Source organism: Morone saxatilis, unplaced genomic scaffold (genome assembly GCF_004916995.1).
Source record: "Morone saxatilis isolate NCDOM2014 unplaced genomic scaffold, NCSU_SB_2.0 Contig14, whole genome shotgun sequence".
NCBI lineage: Eukaryota > Metazoa > Chordata > Actinopteri > Moronidae > Morone > Morone saxatilis.
This window is the reverse complement of record NW_023339696.1, coordinates 14,426,357-14,451,498: the sequence shown is the minus strand read 5'-3', so window position 1 is coordinate 14,451,498 and position 25,142 is coordinate 14,426,357. Positions and strand designations below refer to the sequence as shown.

The 25,142-nt window shown below is 40.4% G+C and overlaps 3 protein-coding genes across 3 annotated transcripts in view; all 3 read right to left on the bottom strand.

Moving 5' to 3' along the window:
- Window positions 1–4,186, bottom strand: part of lmx1al (LIM homeobox transcription factor 1, alpha-like) — a 17,588-nt gene extending 13,402 nt beyond the window's left edge. The window contains exons 1-3 of the mRNA XM_035655252.1: window positions 3,682–4,186; window positions 1,723–1,811; window positions 613–802 (exon numbers count right to left, since the gene is read on the bottom strand). Coding sequence (XP_035511145.1) covers window positions 613–802; window positions 1,723–1,811; window positions 3,682–3,725 — 323 coding nt within the window. The 5' untranslated portion in view covers window positions 3,726–4,186. The remainder of the gene's footprint in view (window positions 1–612; window positions 803–1,722; window positions 1,812–3,681) is intronic.
- Window positions 4,187–4,367: 181 nt separating this feature from the next.
- On the bottom strand, window positions 4,368–17,064 carry gmip (GEM interacting protein). Its single transcript, XM_035655547.1, has 21 exons — window positions 16,823–17,064; window positions 15,588–15,678; window positions 14,938–15,025; window positions 14,715–14,754; window positions 12,399–12,524; window positions 11,397–11,461; window positions 11,185–11,292; window positions 10,997–11,077; window positions 10,584–10,745; window positions 10,294–10,431; window positions 9,784–9,974; window positions 9,346–9,434; window positions 9,190–9,252; window positions 8,985–9,074; window positions 8,733–8,875; window positions 8,459–8,635; window positions 8,228–8,365; window positions 7,918–8,117; window positions 7,477–7,801; window positions 6,705–6,807; window positions 4,368–5,762 (listed from the first exon to the last, which is right to left on the bottom strand). Exons 1-21 carry the CDS (start codon window positions 16,866–16,868, stop codon window positions 5,140–5,142), a joined length of 3,087 nt encoding a protein of 1,028 aa, XP_035511440.1. The 5' UTR covers window positions 16,869–17,064; the 3' UTR covers window positions 4,368–5,139.
- A 966-nt stretch (window positions 17,065–18,030) lies between these two features.
- On the bottom strand, window positions 18,031–25,103 carry colgalt1a (collagen beta(1-O)galactosyltransferase 1a). The gene is made up of 12 exons (XM_035654445.1): window positions 24,714–25,103; window positions 22,144–22,254; window positions 21,939–22,056; window positions 21,344–21,478; window positions 21,014–21,218; window positions 20,787–20,906; window positions 20,536–20,612; window positions 20,304–20,410; window positions 20,067–20,199; window positions 19,862–19,989; window positions 19,558–19,764; window positions 18,031–19,456 (listed from the first exon to the last, which is right to left on the bottom strand). Exons 1-12 carry the CDS (start codon window positions 24,935–24,937, stop codon window positions 19,189–19,191), a joined length of 1,833 nt encoding a protein of 610 aa, XP_035510338.1. The 5' UTR covers window positions 24,938–25,103; the 3' UTR covers window positions 18,031–19,188.
- Between the last annotated feature and the right edge of the window lie 39 nt (window positions 25,104–25,142).

Sequence of the window (25,142 nt, the reverse complement as noted above, 5' to 3'; positions counted from 1 at the left end):
TCAAATGAATAGTTTGACATATTGGGAAATACAGTTATTGACTTTCTTGCCGAGGGTGAGATGAGTATTGATACCGCTCTGATGTCTGTCTGTTAAATCTGAAGCTATAGCCAGGAGGTGATTAGCTTAACTAGTTTAAGCAGCTTAAGACTAGCTAGCTTAAGACTGGAAAAGGGGGAAAAAAGCTAGTTCTGTCCAGAATTACACCTCATTAATTAACACCTGCATCTCTATAGATGAGAAGATGGATACCACCACCTCTTTTTTAATGGAAGCCAGAGGCAGGAGGTGATTGCCTGTTTAGCATAACGTAAAGAACGGCGGTTGGGAGCAGCAAACTCCTCTTCATCAAGAAACAGCGCAGAGCTCCCTGTAAAACCACAAATTCTTGTATAGAATTTGTATGTCCTTTTTGCCTACTGGCATGTGTGCACACCACACACATGCACACATGTTTGAAGGTATAGCAATAATGGCATCAAGTAGAGAAGCTGGAGCACACAGCTGGAGGAGCTGCTTTTATCCAGTGTATGTGTTTGGCTGTGAGCATTATTGTGTGTGCCTGTGTGTGCCTGTGTGTGTGTGTGCCTGTGTGTGTGTGTGTGCTCTTACTTTTCATAGTCATGCTTGCAGTACAGCAGGCGGTCCCTGCAGTAACAGGTCCCGGTGAGCGCGCTCAAACACACGGCGCACTTGACGCAGGTCTCGTGCCAGGAGCGTTCGTTCACGCGCAGCAGGAAGCGGTCGGCTATGGGTGACTCGCAGCCCGCACACAACTCTCCCCCTCCCCTGTACTCCGGACCTGGAGGGGGCACATCAGTGCGTGGATAGAGAGACAGAGGCAGGGCCGAAGACAGGCTATTTAAAATGCAGGGGTCACGAATCAAAGTCACCCCACTGTAACCCCACACCATAAGGAAATGTTGATTCCCTTCAGTTTTCCTCATGGCCCTCTGTGAAACACTGAAAGCATGTAATGTTTCCCGGATTTTTAAAATAATATAACACAAATTGTTGTGTATATTTGACATAATTTGGCACAGAACATCTACTGTCCCCTCCAACACCATCCATCCACCCTGGGCTGGGTGTCGTCTACTCTACAGGCAAACATGTATGGTCACTATTTGATCATTTTTAAACCTCAAGATTTAAAAATGTCTAGAATATTCATATTTATTCATAAATGGACTTTGTGAACTAGTGGTTTATTATCCTCAAAAAATCATGCTGTTTTTCATTGCAATTGGAAATATTTTCTACAAGTCTGTTGTTTTAAACTCTCTTTTAATGTCAACATTGCCTATATAAACATATGTATAGTATATATATAGTTATAAGTAAGAGTAAATGTAAGAAATGGCTATTTTTGTTGTGGTATATTTTTCTCCCGTGGTGTCCCTCTAATATTCCGATAATATTTTTGCACTGATAGTGAATTCATGTAGGTAATCAGATGTATATTTTTTTGTAATATAAACATATAGTCCAATATAAATTTATGTTGGGTCAGTACTCAAGTTACGGGTTTCAGTGCACTTGACAATGATGATAATAGGCTACATTATGGTATTTCTTCCTTGTGGTCTTTTTAATAAAATTGTACGTGCATCAAGAGACTTGGTATCCTGATAATATTTTTCTATAGTGATAACATTTAATTTTCCATAGTGAGTTTATTTCGTTTGGACCTTACGCAACACATTGTCAGCTAACACTCACCAAAAGGCGTAGAGGATGGTGGCTGCTGCAGACAGGACTGCTGGCTTTCCTCTGTTTTCATCCCTTCTCTCCTTCCCTCAGTGTGATCGCTAGAGAAACAGAGAACATTTTCTCCATTTCGATCTATATCAGCTCAACCACTGCAGTAAATCAATTTCAAAATAAGGAAATTAATCAGATTAAATGTAGGCCGATGCACTCAGATTATGAACACCAGTCAGCAGTCACAGAAAATTAATGTATTTCCAAGGTGACATTTTAAATTACCACAAAATAGATCGAAAATTAGGCTGAATTCTCACACACACGAACACACACACACGCGGCTTGAATATAATTCAAGTTGTTAAAGGCATAAAAAACAATGATTCAAATTATAGACAACATAAAAAACGATGCAGACAATTATGATAATTCAATAGAAATCCAAATGAAAAGAATTATATATAAGTATCAAAGATTAGACCATTATGCCAGTGTATTTCTGGTTAATATTAGGTTACATTTCAGGGCCCAAGCAGCTATAAGTGTATGTCAGCCTTTAAATATCAGTCAACAAAATAAGTAAAAATTGAACAAAAGTTAAAAAAGAGGATAATATTTGTGAAAATACCAAAAAGAACGTTAAGAACATAAAGCTTATTTAAATGTACGTTTCGATCATTTTCACTACATTTGTGTTCAAATTAATTTAGAAAAATATGTAGGCCTATGTTTAAAAGTTTTCTCTAAAATTACAGTCAATAATTCAACTGTTAGTTTTAGGTTGTTATTCTGATTTGTACAATTGTTTCATTAATGTGACCAAAGTGGAAAGGAAGAAACATTAACAGACGCTGACGCATTTCAGTTTCATACAAAGTTCTCTTCAAAATGGAAATTGGCTGCAAAAGTAAATTGCTGAGGAAACTTTTTTTCTACAGGCACTTTAATGTAGATTGTCTGCTGTGGCCTTATCAGACTCTGTATTTATTTATATTAGGATTCTTAAAATCAATAGGTCTATGTCAATATTTATACCCTATAATCCAATTAGATATTAAATTATATTAAGATTGTTGTTGTTGTTATGTACTATTTGTAAAGAATTTGTAATTTTTATAAAACGATATTACTTTTGGGGAGGATTGGACAGTGAGTCTGTGAAAACAAGTAAATATGAAATAGGTTATTGCATGTCGGGTAATTGCCACAGCAAATAATGTAATGAAATAAAACAAATGAATTATGTAAATACAGCTAATCTGATTTGACGTTTTGCCTAATTGTGGGTTGAATACATTACTGACACATTTGTGTAATGCATCGATAATTACATGATGACACTCGGATAATGATTACCGGAATAAAAATGTTCAAAAAGATTTCATCAACTTTGCTGCAGGTCTCCTGGAGCTATAATTAAAAGAAATACACGGTAATTGTCATATCATATGAGGATCAATGGGATCAATAATGTTGATGTCAAAGCGCACTCCAGAGATTGACATTCAAAAGAAACAGTAAGAAGCTTTCCCCGGATGGAAGGTACTGACAAACCTTTTTTGTGCTCAATAATTAATATGATAACAATCAGAGGAAATCCAACATGATAGTGTAGTTTAAAGCGTTGTTGAAATGGAGAGGGTTACCATCGTGCTATCAGAAGTAAACATCAGACTCCAGACTATAATGTTTGAGACTGAACCAACAACTGAAACCTGACCTCTAATGAAATCGGTCTCCTCTGCATTATTTTGTTTCTTGACCAGATCAAAGATCATAATTCATCAGATAGGTCACCGTGACTTTATCTTTTTTTTTTTTTTTTTACCTGAGCACTTTTAAAAACACGCCAAATAACGCCAGACCTAAAGCAAGCGCTGCAGCAGGAGTGCGAGACACACATCAATTCAAGCAATACAATTATTTGGAAATCTGCCTTCACTGACAACCTGTTCTCGAGTTGCGGAGTCCTACCTTGAAGTGAAACACACTCCTCCTGAAATCTCGGTTGGCAACATTAAAACCTGGTTGAAACTTTCGGCCAGTAAATGAACAGACGCGTTTACGGATCGGTCACCTGTATCTCACAGTCCGGCGCGCATGTTGCCTACGGTAAAAATCCAAATACCATGATGACCCAAACTATTGTCTATTGTCTCTCCTGTTTTCTCCGCCAGCCGTGTGTGCGCTCTGACTTGTTTTGTGCGTAAAAAGGCGCAGAGGGAGGAGATGGACAGACAAGGAGGGAGGGAGAAGGTGCGGAAGATGATGGGGGAAGATGAGCGATGATGCAGCCTATTGATAACTCAGATGAGGATGATCTTTTGCATTTGTGTTCAATGTTAGACATAGACTTTAAAGGGCGCAGTTGATACGTGAAAATACTTGCGGTGAGACATTAATCTCCCTCTCTGGGAAACGAGATATTATGATTCTAATATTTTGTTATATAGTTAAACTACCCGATTCTGGTGAAATATTATCAAAAGGACAAAGGCAAATGAAGATGAGAGCAGTTACAGACTACCATAATTCTATCTAGACATCAGAAAATGTTGCTCCACTTTATACGCCATTACACTCTAAACTGAAACAGGTCCCAGGATGAAAAGGCTGATATGGAAGTGGAAAAAGTGACATCTCAAAACATGTCATTAGAAATAAGTGGTTTATTACTCTTCTACTATTGTGTCTAGCATGTTTTCCCCCCACACACTGGGAGAAGACCTCCCCCTTGTGGCAAAAAAGGAAAAGTGCTCACACACACAGAAAAGGCATGTCTTTGTTTATGAACTACAACAAAATTCAACCCGGAGCCTTTAAAACATTAAAAAAGCACAACAAATAGATAACAAAATTATCTTAAAAATACAACACTTGATGGTTTTTGTATTTAGCAGATTTTCATAAAAGTTTGTTCAGGACAAAACCTGAAAGAACTTGATACTTGTGAGCTAGTTTGCGTCTCCTGAACTGCAATCTTAAACCACCTGCTTGTTACATTCAAATACAGTAGAGATATTAAAAACGTCAATAAATAGGTGATCCATTGTTGTCTGGTCTGCATATTTGACAACTGGATGGTCAACAGATCAACATTTTTGAGAAGATTAGTGGCACTATAGCTGTGGCATCCAAGAAAGCACCAGACCTGGACTTTTCAACTGTGTTTTCTTAAGGAATGACACCAAACTAAGAAAAAATGTAATGTAAATGTTTTGTTGATCTGAGTAAAAGATACATTTTGTGTAACAGGTGAGATATTTGTGAGTAAAATATGGGAGCATGTAATTTATGCAAACTACATGAACTGCATAGTAGCAGTTGTTATAAACAATAAAGATATTAATGGTCTTACATCCTCAGTGTGTGTGTGTGTGTGTGTGTGTGTGAATGTATTCCAGTGAACTGTCTGGAGATTTGTCTCTTTCCTCAGACAAAGAGCTGTTCATCCTTCCCTGAGTGGCTGCGTCTCAGCTTCAATCCAGACAGGATCTTCTGGGCTGGCGATGTCAGGTTATGCTCAACAGGAAGTGACTTTGGTAACTCACACAGAACCCGACTCTGTCCAGCACTGTTTTCGGACATAGTTATGTTCCGATCTGTTTGACACCCAGCCGCCACCTCCTGTAAAGACTCCTGTGTTGTACTGGATGATGTCACAGTTGTAGCTGATGTAAAGGTTGAGTCCAATCCCAGCATGTACTGCACAACCTCACGGGGGCTCATTGGGACGTCCGCTTTACTCTCACCTGCAAAGGTGGCCTGGCAGGTGTTCTCACATAGGACATCTAAGTTTTGGGAAAGTCTCTGTGTCCGTGGTTCTGGAGAGGAACTGCGGCTGCTGTCTGCACTCCCTGGACTGTCCCTCGCTGGGGCTGAAGGCTGTCTGGCTGCACGACCAAGGTTGGGGAGTCGGGTTCCTGGGTTATGATGCCGGTAATACTTCACAGGCTGTCTGGTGAAGCGATAGTGCGGCTGGGTCGCAAAATGAGAGTCTGGTTCCTCCACCAGCTCACTGTGAGGATTGCTCGATGCCCCTCTCATAGCCAGGACTGAGGCAGAAGAGGGAGAATATACATGAGACTTATTAAAGCAGTACAAACACAGGTTATTGATTATAATAACCTTGGCTTTCCTGAATATTGTTTCAGTCTGTTTAAGCAACAACAGCCTTTAACCTAAGGTTACACATTCATACAGAGTTCTTCTGGAAGGTGCAGACTGCAACCATATCCTGCACTTATTTGAAAGTTATTAACAGAAGTTTAAAATGAATTTCACTATGCTGCACATGAGGTTGATATATTCATGTGTTTAGTTGTGAATAGAAGCTTCTTGCTATTGTAGCCACAGAGAAGAGAGCACCTCAGAACAGCAGCAAGAGTAAAGCAAGCGAAGAGGAGATGAAACCTCAGACAAAACTTAACCAAGACTGGAAAGTAACACTGAGATCTCTGACAAAATCATCAAGATGGTGGTTATGATCACACATCAATTTCTTAAATGCACTTAAATGCATTAAAGCAGCAACAACGGCTAAGCAATCTAACTACAGATGAATACAACTAGATAGTGTCAGTGACAAAATATGGAAGGAAGTCTAATTTCTAAAAATAACTGGAGGAAACGCATAAAGTGAGAAAAAAAAAAAACTGAACTGTAACACACCCTTGAGGCACTCTGTGTCTGGTGCTTAGGAAGCTACTGACTAACCGTAAGCTAGAACAATCAACCTGTCTGTTAGAAATAAAGTAAACAACTTGGGAGCTGTATGTGTAATACCTACAAGATCTCTAATAGGATTAATTAAAACATGTCCTCAAGCAACAAAGTTACAAGCTGACACAATAATCTACAATTCATTATACCAACAACTAAAAACTCCAGCATTTCTAAACTACATAAAAAAATCTACAAACACTATGACCAGATTCTATCATTATCTAGCTCACCTATTCTAGTCAGTAACTGCTCTATCACTACGTCCCGCCTACCTGCTCTCTCAATGGCTTCAGGGCTGAGCTGGTCCACTGCCTCATTGGATGAAGACTTGTCAGATATATAACCCTCGCTTGACTCTCTCTTGATTGTTCGACTCTGTTGGAATGACACAAGTTGGGTGGTTGATTTCTGCTAGAATTTACAGACCACGTCTAAACCTGAAATACTGCAGCCCTACAGTATGTGATAGTGATTCTTACCGGGGAATGCTATGAATTACCACTGGATCATTCTGACCCTTTTATATCAGGTACACATTTAAACCTTGTCCAGGACATTTTTATACTGGGAGATTAAGTAGCTCCCAGTGTTAGCCCCCTTTTTTACCTCTGTAATTTTACCTGTGCCTCTAAACCATCTGGTACAGCCACGATAAATGTCTACAGTGAGGTAAATTATTTTTTGTCTATAAGCAATAGCAGTGAAATGTGCACAAAGTAAAGCTTGACAGAAGGTCATTCAGGTCAGAATCAAGGGAGCAGTAAAAATGCAGCAGCTGTCCGGGTGTTAATCCTGATGGAGTAAACGTGAGATAAAGGTGCCAGGTGCAAAGGCTCTTAAAACAACAGGTACATTAATCAGGAAAAGTAGCTCAGGTACTGACTCACTCTGCCCTGTGCCAAGCAACTGCCACTAATTCTTTTTAAACTCAAGTAGCAGTCAAGTGCTACAATTAAAACATTTTGTTTGCATTTGTGAGTCCTGTGAAAATCCTGCACACTTATACAGCAGCAACCACAAGTCTGTGTTCACTGCAGTACTTACTTCTAGTGAGTGTGGCCTCTCTCTGGAAGAGGTTTCATGTTCTGTGCTAGTGTAATCTTCCCCATCCAGGGGACAGGAAGCTCTAGGAGGGGTGTCTGGGAGAGGTGCAGTGGGAGCTGGGGGAGGAGGTGTACTGGGTCTTTGCCGAAGGCCAAAAACCTTGTCATGGTGTGTGATGAGGAACTCAATAAGTACAGCCTGGTAGCTGGTCTCCAGTAGGGCAATCATTGGCATGTCCGAAGACACAAGAGGGCGCAGTAGTGTTGGCCCAAACACAATACCCAAATTGCTAGGAGACATCTTGTTCTCGTAGTTCTGTGAAACTCTATGAGGACAGAGAAAATACATATTCAAGGAAAGATTTAAGACAATTCAAGAACAATCTGTCCACTAGAAGGTAAAATATAACTAGAAAGATCTGTAAACCAGCTTCATGCTCACTTTTGCAGGTGAGACATCAGGTGCTGCAAGACGCAGTAGCAATATGGAGGGAGTTTCTGTAGTAGCTTTTGCAGGCTGTCAAGGATGCCCATTATCTCGGTAGTGTCTGGTGTCGACTCCCTTTCACTCAGGTGCTGAATGGACTTTCCCACCGCGAGGAACCCATTGTACAGGTCAAAGGTTAGTAAGGGCTCTGGGAGCTGGGAGAGAGTGAGGAATAGAGAGGTTAATCACTGCGATCAGAGACAAAAAGCTAAGACGTCTCTTCTAATCTGCCAAATTCATGTTTATTTGGCGATGACTTGTGTACCTCCTTGAAGAAGTGTTTAAGGATCGAGGTGATGTCATGCGGTGAGAGGTCAGAGAGGTCCACCTGCTCCTTTTGCATCTCAAAGGCCTGACAGATCTTCTGGATCCGAGGCTTGGACCCGCTAACACGATACACCCCCTTAAAGAAAACCAAAACCAGAAAACAGTTATCAAACTAGGTCTAACAATGGACTTTTTTCCAAATTTCGCTCAGTATGATGGTAAATAATACCTGGACTGAGAGAGCACGACTCTCAATCTCAGATGTGCACTGCTGCACCACAAAGGGCACCTCATCTGGCCTGTCACGTGGCAGCAGAGAGAGGTCCACTCCGAACACATTCCCCTTCCTGTTCTCACATTCGAGCTGACATACCTCCATACACTTCCTGTGCAAAGCCAGACCGCACTGAAGGTGGAGCAAGAACAGAGCAGACGACATTAACAATCTTACTCACACCATTCATGGTCTGCAATGCCCTGTTACAGTATATCTCTCCGCATACCTCCACACATTCGACCCCACTGACAACAATATAGTTGTCACACTGCTTGCACTTGGCCATCTTGCTCTTCATCTTCTTGAGTCGGTGTGTCAGTGCAGCTCGTGAAAGTGTGCGCAGTTTGACTGGCGTATTGTCAATGCACTCTGGGGAGAAGGAGAGGATAGAATCCTGCAGTTTAATACCCTGGGGCAGTAAGGTTAAGAACGCACAGAAATAGTCTGTCTATAGTGGCATAACAAGAAAATAACAAACCTGATTCTGACGCCATATCCCGTTCGTCCAGGTCGTCTGATGACACTGTCAAAGTGGATGCAGTTTTAGGCAGCCTCCTATTTGAGTGAGCTTCAGTAGAGCAGAGACACAGCAGAGGGGAAATCAAACATGTTTATCTTTGCAAAGTTTTGATATGCAAGTGAAAGAGAAGTACATGCAGAAACAAATGCAGGCTTGTGCTTACCGGGGCTGGACAGAGATTCCAAACTGCCTCCAATACTCTCACTGTCACTGTACCCTGGTCTCCCTAAAGTGCACAAGGACACATAAGAAAACTATGAAATATTAAATGAAAGTGAATAACTTGTCTGTTAATGGTGTAATCACGGGGAGTCCTTACTGCCATTGTTGGGTCGTCTGTGAAAGCTATCATCTGTCATAGGTGAGTCCTGCAGTGAGCTGAAAGTGTTGCTGGTTTTCCGTCTGTTCCTTTCAAATAAAAAGGATCATGACAATAATTTTAATAAATAAAGAGTTAGTGGAGGACATAAAAATAATATACCCAGTGCATGTTGAACAATTTGTCTGCTTTATCCCATTTGATTTTATTGAATCTCAGCAAATAAGAAAAGGGGGTTTACTGGTTGTACCAACTATTTAATTAAGAGATGAGCACACAGATACATCCAGTGTGTTTTTCTTTGTAAGACAATTTTATGAATTTTGTTTCCACTTAATATTAATTTTAATTTCTAGGCCTAAAAAAGTAAATAATAACATATAACCTACATGAAATCCACAGTAAACATAGACATAGACATTGATGAGTTTACCGTACCCTTTGCCCTGTGGATAATACTCCTGGAAGGTAAAGACTTGGAGAGGTTGTTCATGGTGAGGCTTGTTACGGATGTAGAGCCGGTAGGGCTCGCCCGGCTCCAGGGCCCTGCATGTCAGCTCCAGGTTGTGATAGCCGAGAGGAAGGACCTCTGTCTGCTGCCGCTGGTAGTAAAACATGTTGACTGTGGCCTGATGCAGAAAGGAGACATAATGAGGTGACAATGCAATGATTTTACTGTGCTAATTTATCAACAAATAGTTGCACGAGTTAAATATACAATGTCAGAAAACTGCTTTGCTTATTGAACCATTGCTAGCATTGTTGATCTCAGTACAAAATAAATAATAAAAAATGCTGTTTCTTATGAACGAAAACAGGACTGATAATTCCTTTGTTTTGTTAAATCATGGAGGCAAAGTTGCAAACCATAAAGCACTGCTTAGATCTATCTAACTATCTAGAAGTAAACTGACAAGAAGACAGGTGTTTAGTTTCTCAATTTCATACCTCCTTAAGCACAGTGTCTCCCTGACAGATGAGCTTGCGAATGTGGGAAATAATTCTCTCTTTGACCTTCACTAACTCATCCTGGTGGATCCTGGCGTCGTTCACACACTGTCTGTACAGAAGCTCTGCCTCCATCACCTGGAGGAGACAGCAAAAGACATAATAGCTGCTAAACTATCACAAATGTGTATCATTTTTCTTAAAGGGTATTGTCATTTTTCTTTACTGACCTGTAGTGGAACTGCATTTCTAAAGATTGTATTGATGTAGTGCATTAAGGGGACATTCACCTTAGTTTGGGCTTCATCTTTAGACTTCCGCCTCTTGTCCAGTGTTTTGGTTCCAGCTGTGTCGTCCACAGCTTTAGCAGAGACAGCTTTAGCCTTTTCTAGCTCATCACAGCGCTGGAAGTATTGCTGACGAGCCTTTTTTAAAGCTGTCACTGAATCGTTCTGAAAACAATTGAAACAAATGGAGGGAAAAACACTAATGAGTTTGTTTTTACTGAGAGCAATTTGCAGTCTAATATACTTTAAGCAGGTATCAGCAAGGTGATAACAGACAGTTTATATATATATATTTAGTTTTTTTGTTGTTGCTTTTTCAGGCGTCCAGTTGGCTGGAATGTCTTAATTTGACAAAATTAGTTTTGACAATAAACTGAGCTCAACTTCAATCATAAACAAGATTACTAATTCTTTACCATCTTCCTTTGTTCTTTTGCCCACTGCTCCTTAAACTCTCTGCGCCACTTGTCAATCTCATTCTTCTTGGCAACCAAGGCCTTTGGGACAGAGATACTGGATTAAATACAAAGTCATAGCTACATACTGAAAGACTGAGAGAATTTCCTCAAATGCAAACTTTTTGTATGAGTGTGTGGACTCATACTTGGTAACAGCGGCTTTGTATCAGTTCTGAAAACTTTCTAGAGTTCAGACTGTTATTGATGTCTTGCTCTAGCGCCATTGTGTAGATGTACTGCAGGGGCATCATTTCCTGGAAAGACAGGATCAACTTTAGACAGCTTTTCTACAGTAAACACTGCAACACATTGTCATGAAACATTTCCTTTGGTACAGATCGCATTAACAAAGATATACCTGCTGTGTCACATTGGCTTTTGCTCCTTCAGCTGTCTTCATCACATTTTTGGCAAATTCTTGTTCTGTCAACAAAAATTCAAAATTTTTCTTTAGCTTACATTGTTCATAAGATACTGTACATCAGTGATCGACCATTTTTAAAATTCACAATGAAGATAAATTAACCTGATACTTGCGCATGTCTGACAGCTGTTCTTGACCTGAATGTTTGTTTTAATTAACACTTTCATAATGTTGCTCCATGTATAATTCACAGTTGTTTGGGGATGACCTCCACCCAGCACTACTCATCTGCTGCTGTTGCCTGACACACTCAACACAGCTGAGCAGGGGAACATTGCTTTGCATTTTGATTGCTGCTATTAGACTTGCATGTTTGGCATCATAGTCTGGAGACTGGGCACTTGTGCAGGCTGACACAAAAGTAATCACTGTCTATGTACTCCAAAGGCACCCCATCTCCTTTATTACCCTGCTCTGCCCTGCTAATCTGCTGTCTAATCCTTTCTCTCTGCGTAGCTCCTGGGGTGACTGCACCACCCACAGACACCCTCACAGAATAAAATAGTACAAACAGGCCATTTGTCTTTATTGATGAACGATATGAAGCAAAGCTCTGCTCCCCTTAGGCCTGATGACTATTGTAGTAATGTTCACATATATATATATATATATATATATAATAAACTATGACTCTAGTTTCATAAGAAATCATTTGAAAGTTTTGTACAAAATGTTAAATAGCCCACACTTTAAACACTTTAGAAACTACATAGTGGATAAGAGGATTTTCATGAACTGGATTCTCTGTTGTAGAGACAGCAAATTTGCATTTTGTAACCACCCCATCTATATCTGCCTCTGTGAGCAGTTTATATTTAAATGAATTAACATAGCAGGCACAGATGCTAGATAGAGGCAGTACATGTATGTTATTGTGATCATTGCATGTTACTACTGTTGCCACTGTTTCATTTTCTAAGCTGCATGTGCACTCACCCAAGCTGATTCTCTTTTCCACCCAGGCCAGGAGGTCTTTGGCGTAGCGACACCACATCTTGGTATACTGCAGTGCTGTCTCCACTCCATCTTCACTGCGACAGAGGACCAGGTCTGCTTCCTGGGCTGAGAGGGAGTACATCAGCATCACTGCAAGCTCCAGACACTTGGAGCTCTACCCAGGGATCACACAGAGTCCATTGGGCTAAACCCCTAGCTCTCTCCTTGAGGACTCAAACGACCTCCAGCCTCAAAGAAATACCTATCTACTGTAGAGTGACAACCCCCCGTCTCCTAGACGTAATTGGACAAGATAAAGATGATCCAATCCAATGTCACTTTAAAACAAGCTATTTACAAACCCAAAACAGGAAACAGTGACTGCATATGACAACTCATAGCTGTTCCCAAGAATAAAGGTCCTGTGGTTTCCAGTAAGTTTGTCCATATCTCTTGCATGATGCGTAATATATTCTGTTGCTGGTTGGCAAAAAACTCTTTATTCAATCCCAAATCTCCCAGTTAACAGAAATGAGGACGTGACCAGAGAGGGGAGTACTTCTATGGACCAAAGACAAACAGCATTAACTAAATAACTTCCTCCTCTTGTCCCCTCTTCCTCTCTGCTTAGCCCCTCCCTGTCACACCTGTTCACTTCCAGTCATTTACAAAAAAGTAAGCCATGCTGCAATAGCAGAGTCACAAACACCACTCAGTGCCAGTGTGCAGTGCCAGTGTGCAGTATCAGACACTGCCGTGTCATAGCTCTTCTGTGGTCAGGCAGGCAGGGTGTTGATATGACAACCACTTTGGTTCTTCCTCTGTGACTCACACAAACACAGGGTGGATGATGTATGTATGACAATCACGTGGTCTCTCCCCACACCACTTTCTCTTTTCCTCTTTCTGTGCGTTCCACCTCCGGTAGAACATTTGCAAATAAATGTCAAAATCTATTAGAACACATCCTAATTTCCTCCTGAAGCAAAAACACACATGCACTTAAAGAACTTCTGCTAATCGTCCACAGTGCTGTTTCAAGTTTTTAGCTATTTTAAGTGAGCAAGCATGCACTGCTCGAAAGAGTGTGACAACTTCTCTCTCAAGTTCCTTACTCAGACATGCAGATTTTATACTGCTCTGCTCTTTTGCACAGACACCAAATCCGGTTAAAGTGGTATAACAATCCAAGCAGGATGATCTTTTCTTCTCTGTCTTCAAGCAAAAGCCGCAAGAAAGAACAGGCAATTCCAGAAGAATGATGGATTTGTGGCCAGATTGTGTGCCAAGGCTGACCTCTCATAGCCTTTCCTCTCTGTGATTTGTTTTCGGGAGAGCTCTGAGCACTTTCAGCAATCAACCTCCAAGCAGATTCTTTGCTGCCACACGGCTATGGCCTTCTTCACTTGGATTGGGGATTATCCCGGTCAGGTCCAGATTGCGGAGTGACAGGCTTTAGAGGAGCATCCAGTGAGGTTGACCCCCTGGTGTGTGACTGAACAAGGGGGGTTAAGGGATATTGACTGACCAATCCCAACCAATGGGAACACATAAAACCAGATTACCAAAGAGCATGTTCTAGTAATATGCTTGGCGCTTATAGAATTGATTTTGACATTTCCAGTCAGGTATGAGAAACGTTTTTTTGCTATATAATCAGTTAGCTATTGTTTTGTTTTTTTAGCTATTCCTTTTTCCGTTGTATTCTTTAATCACTTTCCGTCTGTTTTCCCAATCTCTTACTGTGTGCTGTGACCTGTAGTTTGAGTAAAACTGAGGTTGGAGTACTTGGCAGTGACTTCCTGTTTGGATAGTGAGTAAGTCTAGTCTTTCTCTCTGCCTCCCTTGTGTTTACTGCAATAGTCTGCATAACAACGACACGTCCTTTTTCTGTAAACCCCTCTGTCTTCCGCCTGTGTCTAAGGTAAAAACTGAGAGCAGCTGTCTCCTGCTCTAATCTCCTCCCTTTATCCTAATCTTGTTACAACAGGGCAATTACAACTCACGTTTAATTAGAAGAAAACAAGTAAAGAAGATACTCTATTAAGTGTCACAGACTGACAGCAGATCCTACGCATCATTGCTAATGATCTGTTGAGTTGTTGAATGTCAGTCACAGGGTGGTAACTGAACCAGTGACCTAAACCACTATAAAAAGTCTCTAATTCACAGACTGGTGGTGCAGTACAGTGCAGAAGAGTATTTTATTGATACCTTGTGAGCAGGCCTTCACAGTTTATATCAGCTAAAGCTTAAAGCTACACACCTTCACACTCTTTGTGTTCCTTCGGTGTCTCTCTCACACATAAATCATACCTGATTGGTTTCCATCCAATTCATTAACCTCAGCACGTTTCTGTGGACAAAACAAATTTTCACACTGTTGGAAAAAAGCAGACTGTCACTCTATAAATGCATCATTAATCCCCAAAAAGTGCCAACAATATTCTGTAATTGGTTTCTTACAGTAAATCTCCATAATTCTAACAACCTAAGTATTGATTTAATTAACTATAAAAACTATGTGTTGATCCCTTACAGACACATCGGACAGGTCTGCATTTTCTGCAAAGATGAATTCTGAGATGGACTGTGAGTCAGGGTCTGCCAGCAGATCCTCCCCTGCACTGAACACAGAAAGAATTTATTGAGATGCTTACACAATCAAATAGCAATAGCTAAAATGTCTCAGAGTTTGTTGAGGAACACACATACACTCCATTTACATGCAGCCATGTTTCCTACATCTGCCAGACAGATGTAGGCAACACACTAACTGTATATACCATATGTTGGGCTGATCAGTATTACACGAAAAATACGTATTTTTTTAGTCCAATACATATCTATTCACTTTACTGTACCTCTACTTCACACTACCCACACACTATTCATACAGTGTCAGTGCCATTTCAAAGAAATGCTGTGATGCTTGTTTTTGACTGAAAGAATATTCACATGCATAGTTGTCTGAGTTCAGGTTGATGGATTATGGCTTTGAGCTGACAAATATATCTGAACAGTTTCATCCTGTATGGTTTCATACAATCAGCCAAGCCTACAGCATCTTTGAATGACACCTCACTAACCACTGTGTTTTTCCATCGCTGTATTCAGGTCAAACTGAACAAGCAGACTGATGCAGGAGACAAGGCAGCATGGTAGATATTGTAAATGTATAATACTTACGATGAGATTAAAGATAAATCAAGTTGATCAAATTCTCTGAAGATCTCACTGTATCGCTTGGTTTCAGATTTACGAGGCACCTTGTTCACATCTGAAATGAAAAATAGATAAGCTAAGATACATAAAACAATAAGATTATAATGTGGTTATTGTACAGTATTTCATTTCTGCACTCCTTCTTAGGTGTTCACCAAAAAGCATCAGCTAAATGCCTGATATACAACATAATAATACTTATAATTTAAGCAAGTTTAAAAAACAAGCAAAAAAAATTATGAATAAAGAAAATAAATCAAACACAGCTTTCCTTTACATTACTGAGAAACAATTGTTTGACTGAATGAAATACTATACAATGAGGAACAATGATTTTGTTAGTTTGTTTTTTTGATAACAAAACTTCAACCTTTTGTGCTCTCACTGTTTAACTGATGTTTCACTATGGGGCATACCACAGCGTTTTTAAAATGATGATTTACAACAGATGCAACAAAGGAGAAAGAGCAATCTCTCTCTCTGAGACACCTCCATTTTGGTCAACCACATCCTGCTTGCAATTTGTGTCACTACCCATGAACATAGAGTCCTTGTTTTTCACACCACCGTGACAGTGTTTCAGTATAAAAATGAGAATTGAAAAGCAAGTAAGATGTTTCAACAAAGCTAAAACACTAATCACTAATTTTTGTTTGTTATATACCTACAATACTTGTAATTACAGGAAACTATTTCACATTCATACATTTAAGTCACATTGAATAGGCTCCTGATAGCGGCATATTGCAAACATTTCTAGTTTTATCAACAGTCAATAGGTAATATTCTATTCTTGGCTTTTTGCTAAAGACAAGCATATAAAAACACGAGTCAGACAAAAAAGAAGACCGAACAAGATGTGTAAAAATGGACAAAGAATTTCACCAATGCTTCTTCGAATAGGAAGGTGACACACAGCACTACAAAACTCCTGATAGACACATTACCGAAGAATATTCAGGCACATTGTTGATACAGTATATACATGCATAGACACATGCAATACCTATGTCATAATGGCACTACAGCAATGTCAGCATATTTCCAAACAGCACACAGCAGGAGAATATTCATCCATTTTGAAACAAATGAAGAAATATACCTTGATAGAAAAGGGTTTTGACAACAAATGAATGAAAAATATTTATACACATATAATCATTATGGGTAACATATCCTATATCATTCTTTGTGCTTACCTGTTGCTTGAGAGGAATCCTTGTTAGGCACTTGATCTTCTTCCATTTCTACAGATCACCACAGAATCAGGCCTCTACTAACACCACGCACACATCATCTGCTGCCCTTAAGGTCACACTACACTATACTAAAGAGACGTGTAGTTGAGTAGGCAGGAAACCTGCACTGCAGACAACACTTGCTAAATTTTTGGCATGCAGCTAATCTGAGCTTGCTGACGTTCGTGTTCGAAAAAGGATCTTTCTCTGGTAGAGTGGAGGTTGGCCAATGTTTTCACCACCATAAAAGAGGAAGTGTCTTTTGCTGTCACTGTAGACCCCACCTACGCTGTCACGCCACTCATAGTGAGAGGTGCCACTGCGTTGAGATTGCACTGTCTTTGTAAAAAAAGAATGGCTAACCTCCTTGGATAAATTACATATATTAAATATATTTCATTTTGACAAATTACAGATATGTGACCTTCATAACAGATATTTGATAGTGGCAGGTATTGGTCAAACAAGCCAGCTGATACTTCATCTACATTACATCAGAATAAATAACTTAAATCAAGTTCTTTACTTAATTGGTGAATGAGCTCATACTCAAGATAATTGAGTTGTTCTGTATACTCTGTGACCCCCCATACAGTATAGTACTTAGTTTGTAGGTGTGAATTTAAGCTACCCTATTAGGCCTCATTTGATCATCATTTCAATAATGTCTAAAGTTGGATCCCTCTTAATTGTTGCAGACAACAACAGCAAAAAGTCCTCCATCTGGTTATACTTAACAGTTTATCTCTCGCTTGACAGCTGACAGTTGAAGCAGAGTGTCAGTAAAATGATGACATCTTGAGGGCTAGTAAGATAAAACAAGTGAGAGGGCTGCATGTGTGTATTGTTTATGTGGTGTTTCATCAGTGACAGCAGCGAATGAGGTATGAATGCAATAAATGGTTTGCAGCTATTTTGTGTGAAATTCACAGTGTACATGAAGTGTAAATGAGGTTTCTATAAACAGTTACTGTAACAGAAGCATCCCACATAAAATAAAATAATTTAACCTCCCTCACAATAAAGTAATGTTAAGTGAAGTGGTTTCTCATGTCTTTTACCTGTTGACACTATCTTGTTACTGGCTACAGCTAAATTTGCAAAACCGGAGAAAGTGGTTACACAAGCATGATAGTATACATCCCATCACAGTGATCACAAATTCAACCTTTTTTTAAAAATAAAACATTTTATTTCTTCTTGGCACAATGCACCCCTAACATTTTGTGCAAGATCCATGGGTGGACGGCTCCCATTAACACAAAAATCAACTTCCTGGAAGATTTAGTGTAGCAATGTGATGCAAAACACAGAATAAATAATCTGCAAAAAGTAAGATGATGAAAACTATACATCAGGGATGTGTTATCAACTTCATCTTCATCACCCAAAACGCTCAAATTAAGATTTAACTTAGAAGGATTTAGAGGGACTGATGTGTGTTTGGATGCGGTTGGGTGGGTGCTTTCTGAGGGAACTTAAAAGGCATTTACAACCATGTTCCTCCCAAAACCACCAAATTTGAGGTGTGTACACTGGTCGGTCCCATTTACAACCATGTCAACAGCTGGCTGGCGGCATAAGTCTTGGAATAATCCAAGGGACAAGGGACACATATATACTCCACAGTAGCACTGTGATTATATATATCTGAGTTGACTGCTACTGTTGCTTGTGTGATTTGTTGCTTTAGTGAAGCTCTACTGCAAGCATCTTAAGTGTTGGCTAATGATTATTCAAAACTCAGCAATAAGAAGTTTAAAAAGAGAAAATACTGAAGATCAAAGCAAAACACATGTAAATGTCTCCTCTTGGATTTTCCACAATAGAGACCAATGAATTTAGAATGATTACCGATTGATTTAAGGCCTGAATGTCTGCAAAAGTCTTGATTTTCCTCAGTGACATAGTGTGATTACATCCCAATTTATTTGTAGTCTTGAGAAATTTATAAAAGAAGCAACATTTAAACAAAAAAACAAACAAATTAAACAAATTTAACTGCCTCACGACTGAAATGTAACAGTTCAGTTGCATTGTTTGCTAATGTATGGATTGATTTCTGTATGACAGACAGAAGTTGGGTACTGCAAATGCCATTCCAAATGGCAAGTCTAGTGCCTTTATAAAGAAAAAACTATAAACTGACAACATGACAGCAAACATAAGACACACCTGATCCCTTTTTAACTTGTCACATCTGGATAAATTAAATCTTTCTACAAACTCTGATGTTACATCCCTGATGAGATGCAAAATCAAAAGTATCAAAGATGAAACATGATTAAAGAATAAAGGGGGTTTGTGCTCTAAATCTCAAGTTCCTCTCATAGCTCATCCCGTGCTGTACTGTCCAAAGGCGACTGGAGCACATCTGAGTTCTGGGCCTCAGTACTGATCTCAGCCTGCTCATGAGTTTTTCCTGAGCGTGCTCTGTCCCAGTCTGTACGGACCTTGTCATTGTCCCACACTGTGGAGGTCTCAGTGTCGCTGATGTAGCCTTTGTCGCCTGTGTAGTGTGTTGGATATACTAGAAGAGGCTCAGCTGAAAATGCCTTCAGGTCCCTGGTTTCAAACTGTTCCATATAATCAGACCTGTGGAATAGAAGGTAATGTCAAGAAAAACAAAGAATGGCAAAACTCCTGAACAGATGTATGTGTTATATGTGTATACTGGGTTGCATACAAACACTTACACAGGGTGTTTATTGTACATGATCGGAAGAAACTCGTCCACTGGCAAAATCCTCTTTAGTGGTTCTGCTTTCAACAGCTTCTCTGCACCTTGTAATGATATCATATAACCCAGTGTCCAATATGAATAGTCTGCTTCCACTAAGTTGTGTATATTAGGCACTGCTTTCTCTGGGTGATCCACTTGCATTCTCTTCCGACCAATATAACTGGAAGAAAGAAACAGAGACGAGAAATGAGAATCAATTGCAAACTTAGGGTAATAAAGATAAAAATCAAAGATAGTGGAGGAAGCACAAAACCCACATGAGATCCCAGTCCAGTCCTTCATGCTCCAGCTCGCTCATCAAGTTCATCAAGCGACGTTTGAAGAAGACCTCGAAGCGCAGGTCATCTTCAATCACCAGGGAGGTGTGCAGGCGTCGCTCCACAATCTAAAGCCAGACACACATTTATCAATAAGTCACCCATCTGTCTGGTTCACAAATGTTCAAAAGCTTCTGAGGTTCACCTCTTTCCAGATGTTAAAGTGGGAAAGGAAGCATCCTAGCTCTCCCTTTGTCAGTGGGCGACCATGATAGGGGTCACTGTAGCCAGGGAGCATGTGGATGCCCATAGCATGAACTTCACTGATATTCATTGCTCTGAAATAGAGAGGAAAGAGCAAAATTGTTAATGAGAAAGGAGAGACAAGTGATTACCAAGAACTAAACAAGTGTGAAGTACTCATTAAACAGGGTGAACTTACTTTCCATCTACAGCTGCAATGACCTTACATGTAATCTCCTGCTCGTGTAATGCCCTCAGCATACGTTCTCGGCGGTCAGTTCGCCTCTGCAGGTTTATCATAAACACCTACAAATGGGCAACAGTGGAGCCAATGTAATTATAGATTTTTAACAGCAGGGGGAGGCATTTAGCACAGAAGTGGATAGAAGGCCATTTTTGCAGACTCCATCTTCACATCACTTGTTACTCACCTCATCGAAGCCCATTTTGTCAGGTTGTTTTCTAGGAACAGGTATGTATTTGGAAGGCATCACTGGGGGATTTCGCACTGCACAGTGGAGGGAAGATGGATGCAGAAATGGTATAAATGGTATATAGAATTGCATGCTGATAGTTATTATTTAGATAGAGCAGTAGAAAGTAGAATACAGACTTCAAGCCAGAAGAAAAGAGGGAGTTGGATGCAGAAGTAAATCCCTCAGTCTGAGTGCAAGCTACTGACCATTAACCTCCAGCAGGGAGTGCAAGAAGCTGTCAGCTTCGTCTTGCAAAGTATTGTGGGATCGCAGTGGCACAGGGAAGTAACCATAGGTCTCTTTATTACATAAAAACATTTGGACATCTGTAGAGAGCAGAAGATGCAAATATTTTCTCAATCTGAAGTTACAACATTTAGGTTAAAAAAGTTAGGGACGAATCTTTGGATATAAGCATTAAATTGTAAAATACCTGCCATCCGAGCAGAGTAAGCAAACACAATGATGTCATCAAAAGCCCAGCTGTATTCTGGGTGTGGCGGGTGAAAGGCTAGCTGTCTGGAAGCCTCTTTCCTGAGATCTATCAGGAAGGTGGAGTGGACCATGGGAACTGCAAAACAGCCTTTCCGCACCTGCTTCCTTATGGGTATGTAGGCAGGGGTGCGCTTATAGTAACCCTGAAGAAGCAGAGTTGGTTAACAGCTGAGTTCAGAGAGGATTTAAGAGCATTCATTAAACCACCGAACCCTTAGAAAATGCTGAGCGCACACATAAGAATGTGACCAAATCGTCAACACAGTACCTGGGAGGTCATTCCACACCAGAAGTTTGAATAGGCTGCACGGGATTCAAGCATTGGAGCAATGATGGTCTTATTTTCTTTCATGAGCTTCCAGACCACATCGGGATTGGTGAGGAGGTTATCACAGTCCACCAACTACACAAGGAAGATAATATAAACTGTATAATATGTCTGTGAATAGTCGAAGAAGAAACTATTCATTTCAAATCTGTTTTCAGGGAGAAAGGCTAGGACAGTTTCCAAAAATTTGTAGCACAAAATTATTGCAATTCTGGATATACTTTGCTTCAAAATTATACCCCACTGAAGCTATGTGGGCTGGGCTGGGGAATACAAATAGAAATGTGAACAGAGCTGCATTTTAAAATATGGTTCATGTGGAGTCAAGCTGTGTGTCAGTGTGAGGCTCCAAATGAACCATACCAGATAAACTTTAACAATAAGAGACTGAAGATTTTCAACACCCTTCCCTGTGCTTTAATTACAATTGTAACTCTGTACACTCCCTCTGCTGCTATTACCGAACAATAAAGTTAGTCCGGGTAGAAGTGCTGGCTCGATATTGTGCCTGTAAAGAGTTGTTTTGTTGACCTACCATAAAGTAATCCGCCCACATCTCACGAGCTGACTCCAGTGCTACTTGCCGAAGTTTCATCACATGCTCATAACGGAGGTCTGTCCACTGCTTTGGACCATCTTCATCCCTATAATGGCTACAAGAGACATTTGGATACCAATCAAACTGATTTTATTGGGTCTTAAACACAACATTTCACCAGAAACTCTAGTCAATAACTAACCTGGGTTCCTCTTTTGGCCTCCACTCCACATAATGGTAAAGGTTCTGCACCTTGACAAGCCAGTCACGCAGAATGGACGTGGTGTTGTCCTTGTTATGGTCAGTTGCTACCCTGTCAATGTACAACACAAGTAAATGAGTAGAATGAACAGTATCACCAAAGGAGTTGAACATTATCAACAACTGAGGCCAATAAGTGGGAAACAGCCACAATGGTACAATGTAGCTTTGGTGCCAGACTGGATTCAAGCTGAGAGAAGAGTTGAAAGACGATACCACGACTCAAATAACAATGGCCTAGTGTTCACTTTTTGTAAACTCGTTGTCTAAAGCTGTGAGAACTGACACAAGTGTTAATGATACCAACATCCAAGCAAAACAAAACACAGTACATCCATTTGATATAATCTAGGGTATCACATCAGACTTTAAGGAATGGTGTATCGAGGAAACCTAATAAGGAAAACCATACCATATTCAAGAAACAGAAGTGAAACTTTTGTCTAGAATAGTTCAGAACAAAAAGGAAATGATTGGAACTGGCAGAAGCCATGCGTGAGACAAAAGACATGCTAGATGGCTTGCTGATCTAATTCTGCAGAGGAAGGAAATAAAACCACAAGTTAATCTCTGAGTCATTACATCTGCTTGAATCTCTGTATCAAAAAATGAATAATTATGCCACAACAGAACATCCGCAGCCTTCCTTTTTTGCCTTTTAGTGTATTGTAGTTTAGCGATCTTTGCCGGATAAAAATAACAGCTGCACTCAAGTCAGCAGAGTTGGATTTTTGCTCAAGACAGCCAAGATGGGTTTTCTTGAGAGATTTCACAGGAATCTGTGAGAACACTGCAGCTCCTTGCCAAACCAACCATTTCTTCCTTCACTCCCGCTTTCTCAAACTTTGAATTACACCGACTCTTCCGTCTCATGTTCCGCTCAAATAAATGTTTGTCGAAAACATTGTTTTCAACCATGTACAACTGGTGCTCTAAACCTACCACCACAGAGCAAAAAAAAAAAAAGAAGAAAATAAGGTAGGGCTAATTGCAGACACCAAAGATTTAAATGACAGTTTGTCTAATTCTGAATCCGAGGCTTTGGCATGCTTACAAGCAGCTGCAAAAAGGTTGAGCAAAAAGCATACAGCATGTAGTGTTTACATCTCACAGCTGTGTGCATTTTCCATTAATGTGCTTGCAAAACATGTCAAAACAAAACTGCTCTTACCTCAAACAAGAGGTTCATGACCACCAAACAAAAAATAAAGAGAAATCAAACAACCTCACTTATATAAAAAGCCCCTCAATAAAGTGAAACTTGTTTATCGAGTTGGTGAGTGAAGAGCAAATGTCTCTGAGGCCTCGAGGCAGTCTGGCCCACCACTCAGAGCTCTCAGAGGGTATAAGCATAAGGGTCTGTTGGAGCATGTTGTTTAGTTTTTATGTGAAAAAAAAACACCTCCCTTTCACTTCCATAAACTTGTGCCTGATGTTTAAATGTTTAAATGGTATATAACATCCATTTGCACTTCCCACTAGATAATTGCCTTGGAAGGTTGGGTTTGTCACAAATGACAGACAGGGTGCAACTGCGCTGGGTTTGGAAATGGCCTACATAAAAGTGTGTTTAGTGAGCTCCAACCCAGCTAGGTTTTTAGTTTCCATAATCATTTGGAGCGAATATTCAAGGTCGCCCTTCCCCCTGTACAAAGCTACATTCTCAAACTGTCATGTGTCATGTTTTTCTCAACAATCCATAACAATAAATTCTACAAAAATGCCCTTGAACAGAATGTAGTTGTTATAGTAAGTGCTGCTTTTCTTCTGACTGCATGCTCTACAATTTCCACTTCCCATATAGCATTGCCAGCAAAACTCATCAGTGAGGGGGGGTTCCCTGGGGCTGAAGCTTCACAAGATGGAGATCTCTGGGCTATAAAATGTGTCTGATGATCAGGTATGGGAGTCAGTCACTGCACTAGTTGATCAGAGGCCTAACGGATTGTCAGGAGGTGTATATGGGCTGGGGGAGATGAGGACTGGAGGTAACCTAAAGGTATACACGCACAACACTATTTCTCTTTGTTAGGATTTGTATGTTAAATCATACAGCTCCCCTCGTGGACAAATGAGTCCTGTCCCCTCCCCTCCACGTATACAGATCAATGCATAGCCATCCTGATGAGCAGTGACCAGATGTGCTCACCTCTGTCCAACCAACAGTGGCTCGCCTAAAGCTGCTTTATGTTTATTCCTGCTCTGAGTCGGTGTCAGTTCTTCTTTGTTTCCTGCTTGTGGAGATTTGTTAGATATTTTAACCTTCAAGACAACTTTTTCTACATCCTCAGCATTATTAGTAGGCTCTCTCTCTCTCTCTCTGCGGGTCCAACCCATTTTTACCCTTCCCCAAAACCCATCATCAGCGGTCAGCAATGCTCCGTTTTTATACATTTTCTAATTAGACACCTTAGAGTAAAGAAAAGAAAACTTTTTTTTTTTTTTTTTACCTTAGCTAGCAACTTCTTAGCGGCTAAGCTTGCGAGAATACTGAGGTTTCCAACAACTTACCACAGGGCCATACGGTCCTTGGGATAATTGAGGCGCTCAATAGTACCGAGGAAATACGGCAAAGAGTGCTCAGAGTTCCTGCAGACGAGGGCGAGGAGAACCCGGGGAGCGAGGAGCGGAGACTCGGGGCTCCAGCGCTCCTCCGCAAAATACGCCCGGGCAGGACCGCAGCAGGACAGGAGCAGGAGGAGCAGAGCGGCGGGGAGGCAGGCGAGCCCGTGCATTGCCACGGTAAATGAAGCAATATTTAAAAACAAGTGAAAAAAATAATAAAATAATAGCACACAAATCTACGTGGGTGCTATGTAAGAGCCGTCTCTCTACTTTGTGCGGTCATCACAGAAAAAGCACAAATCTGTGCAGCAGCTCCTGATGTGTCAACACTGCGAAGTTGTGCCGTTAAAGGGGTGGGATGTTCTGTGGTCTTAA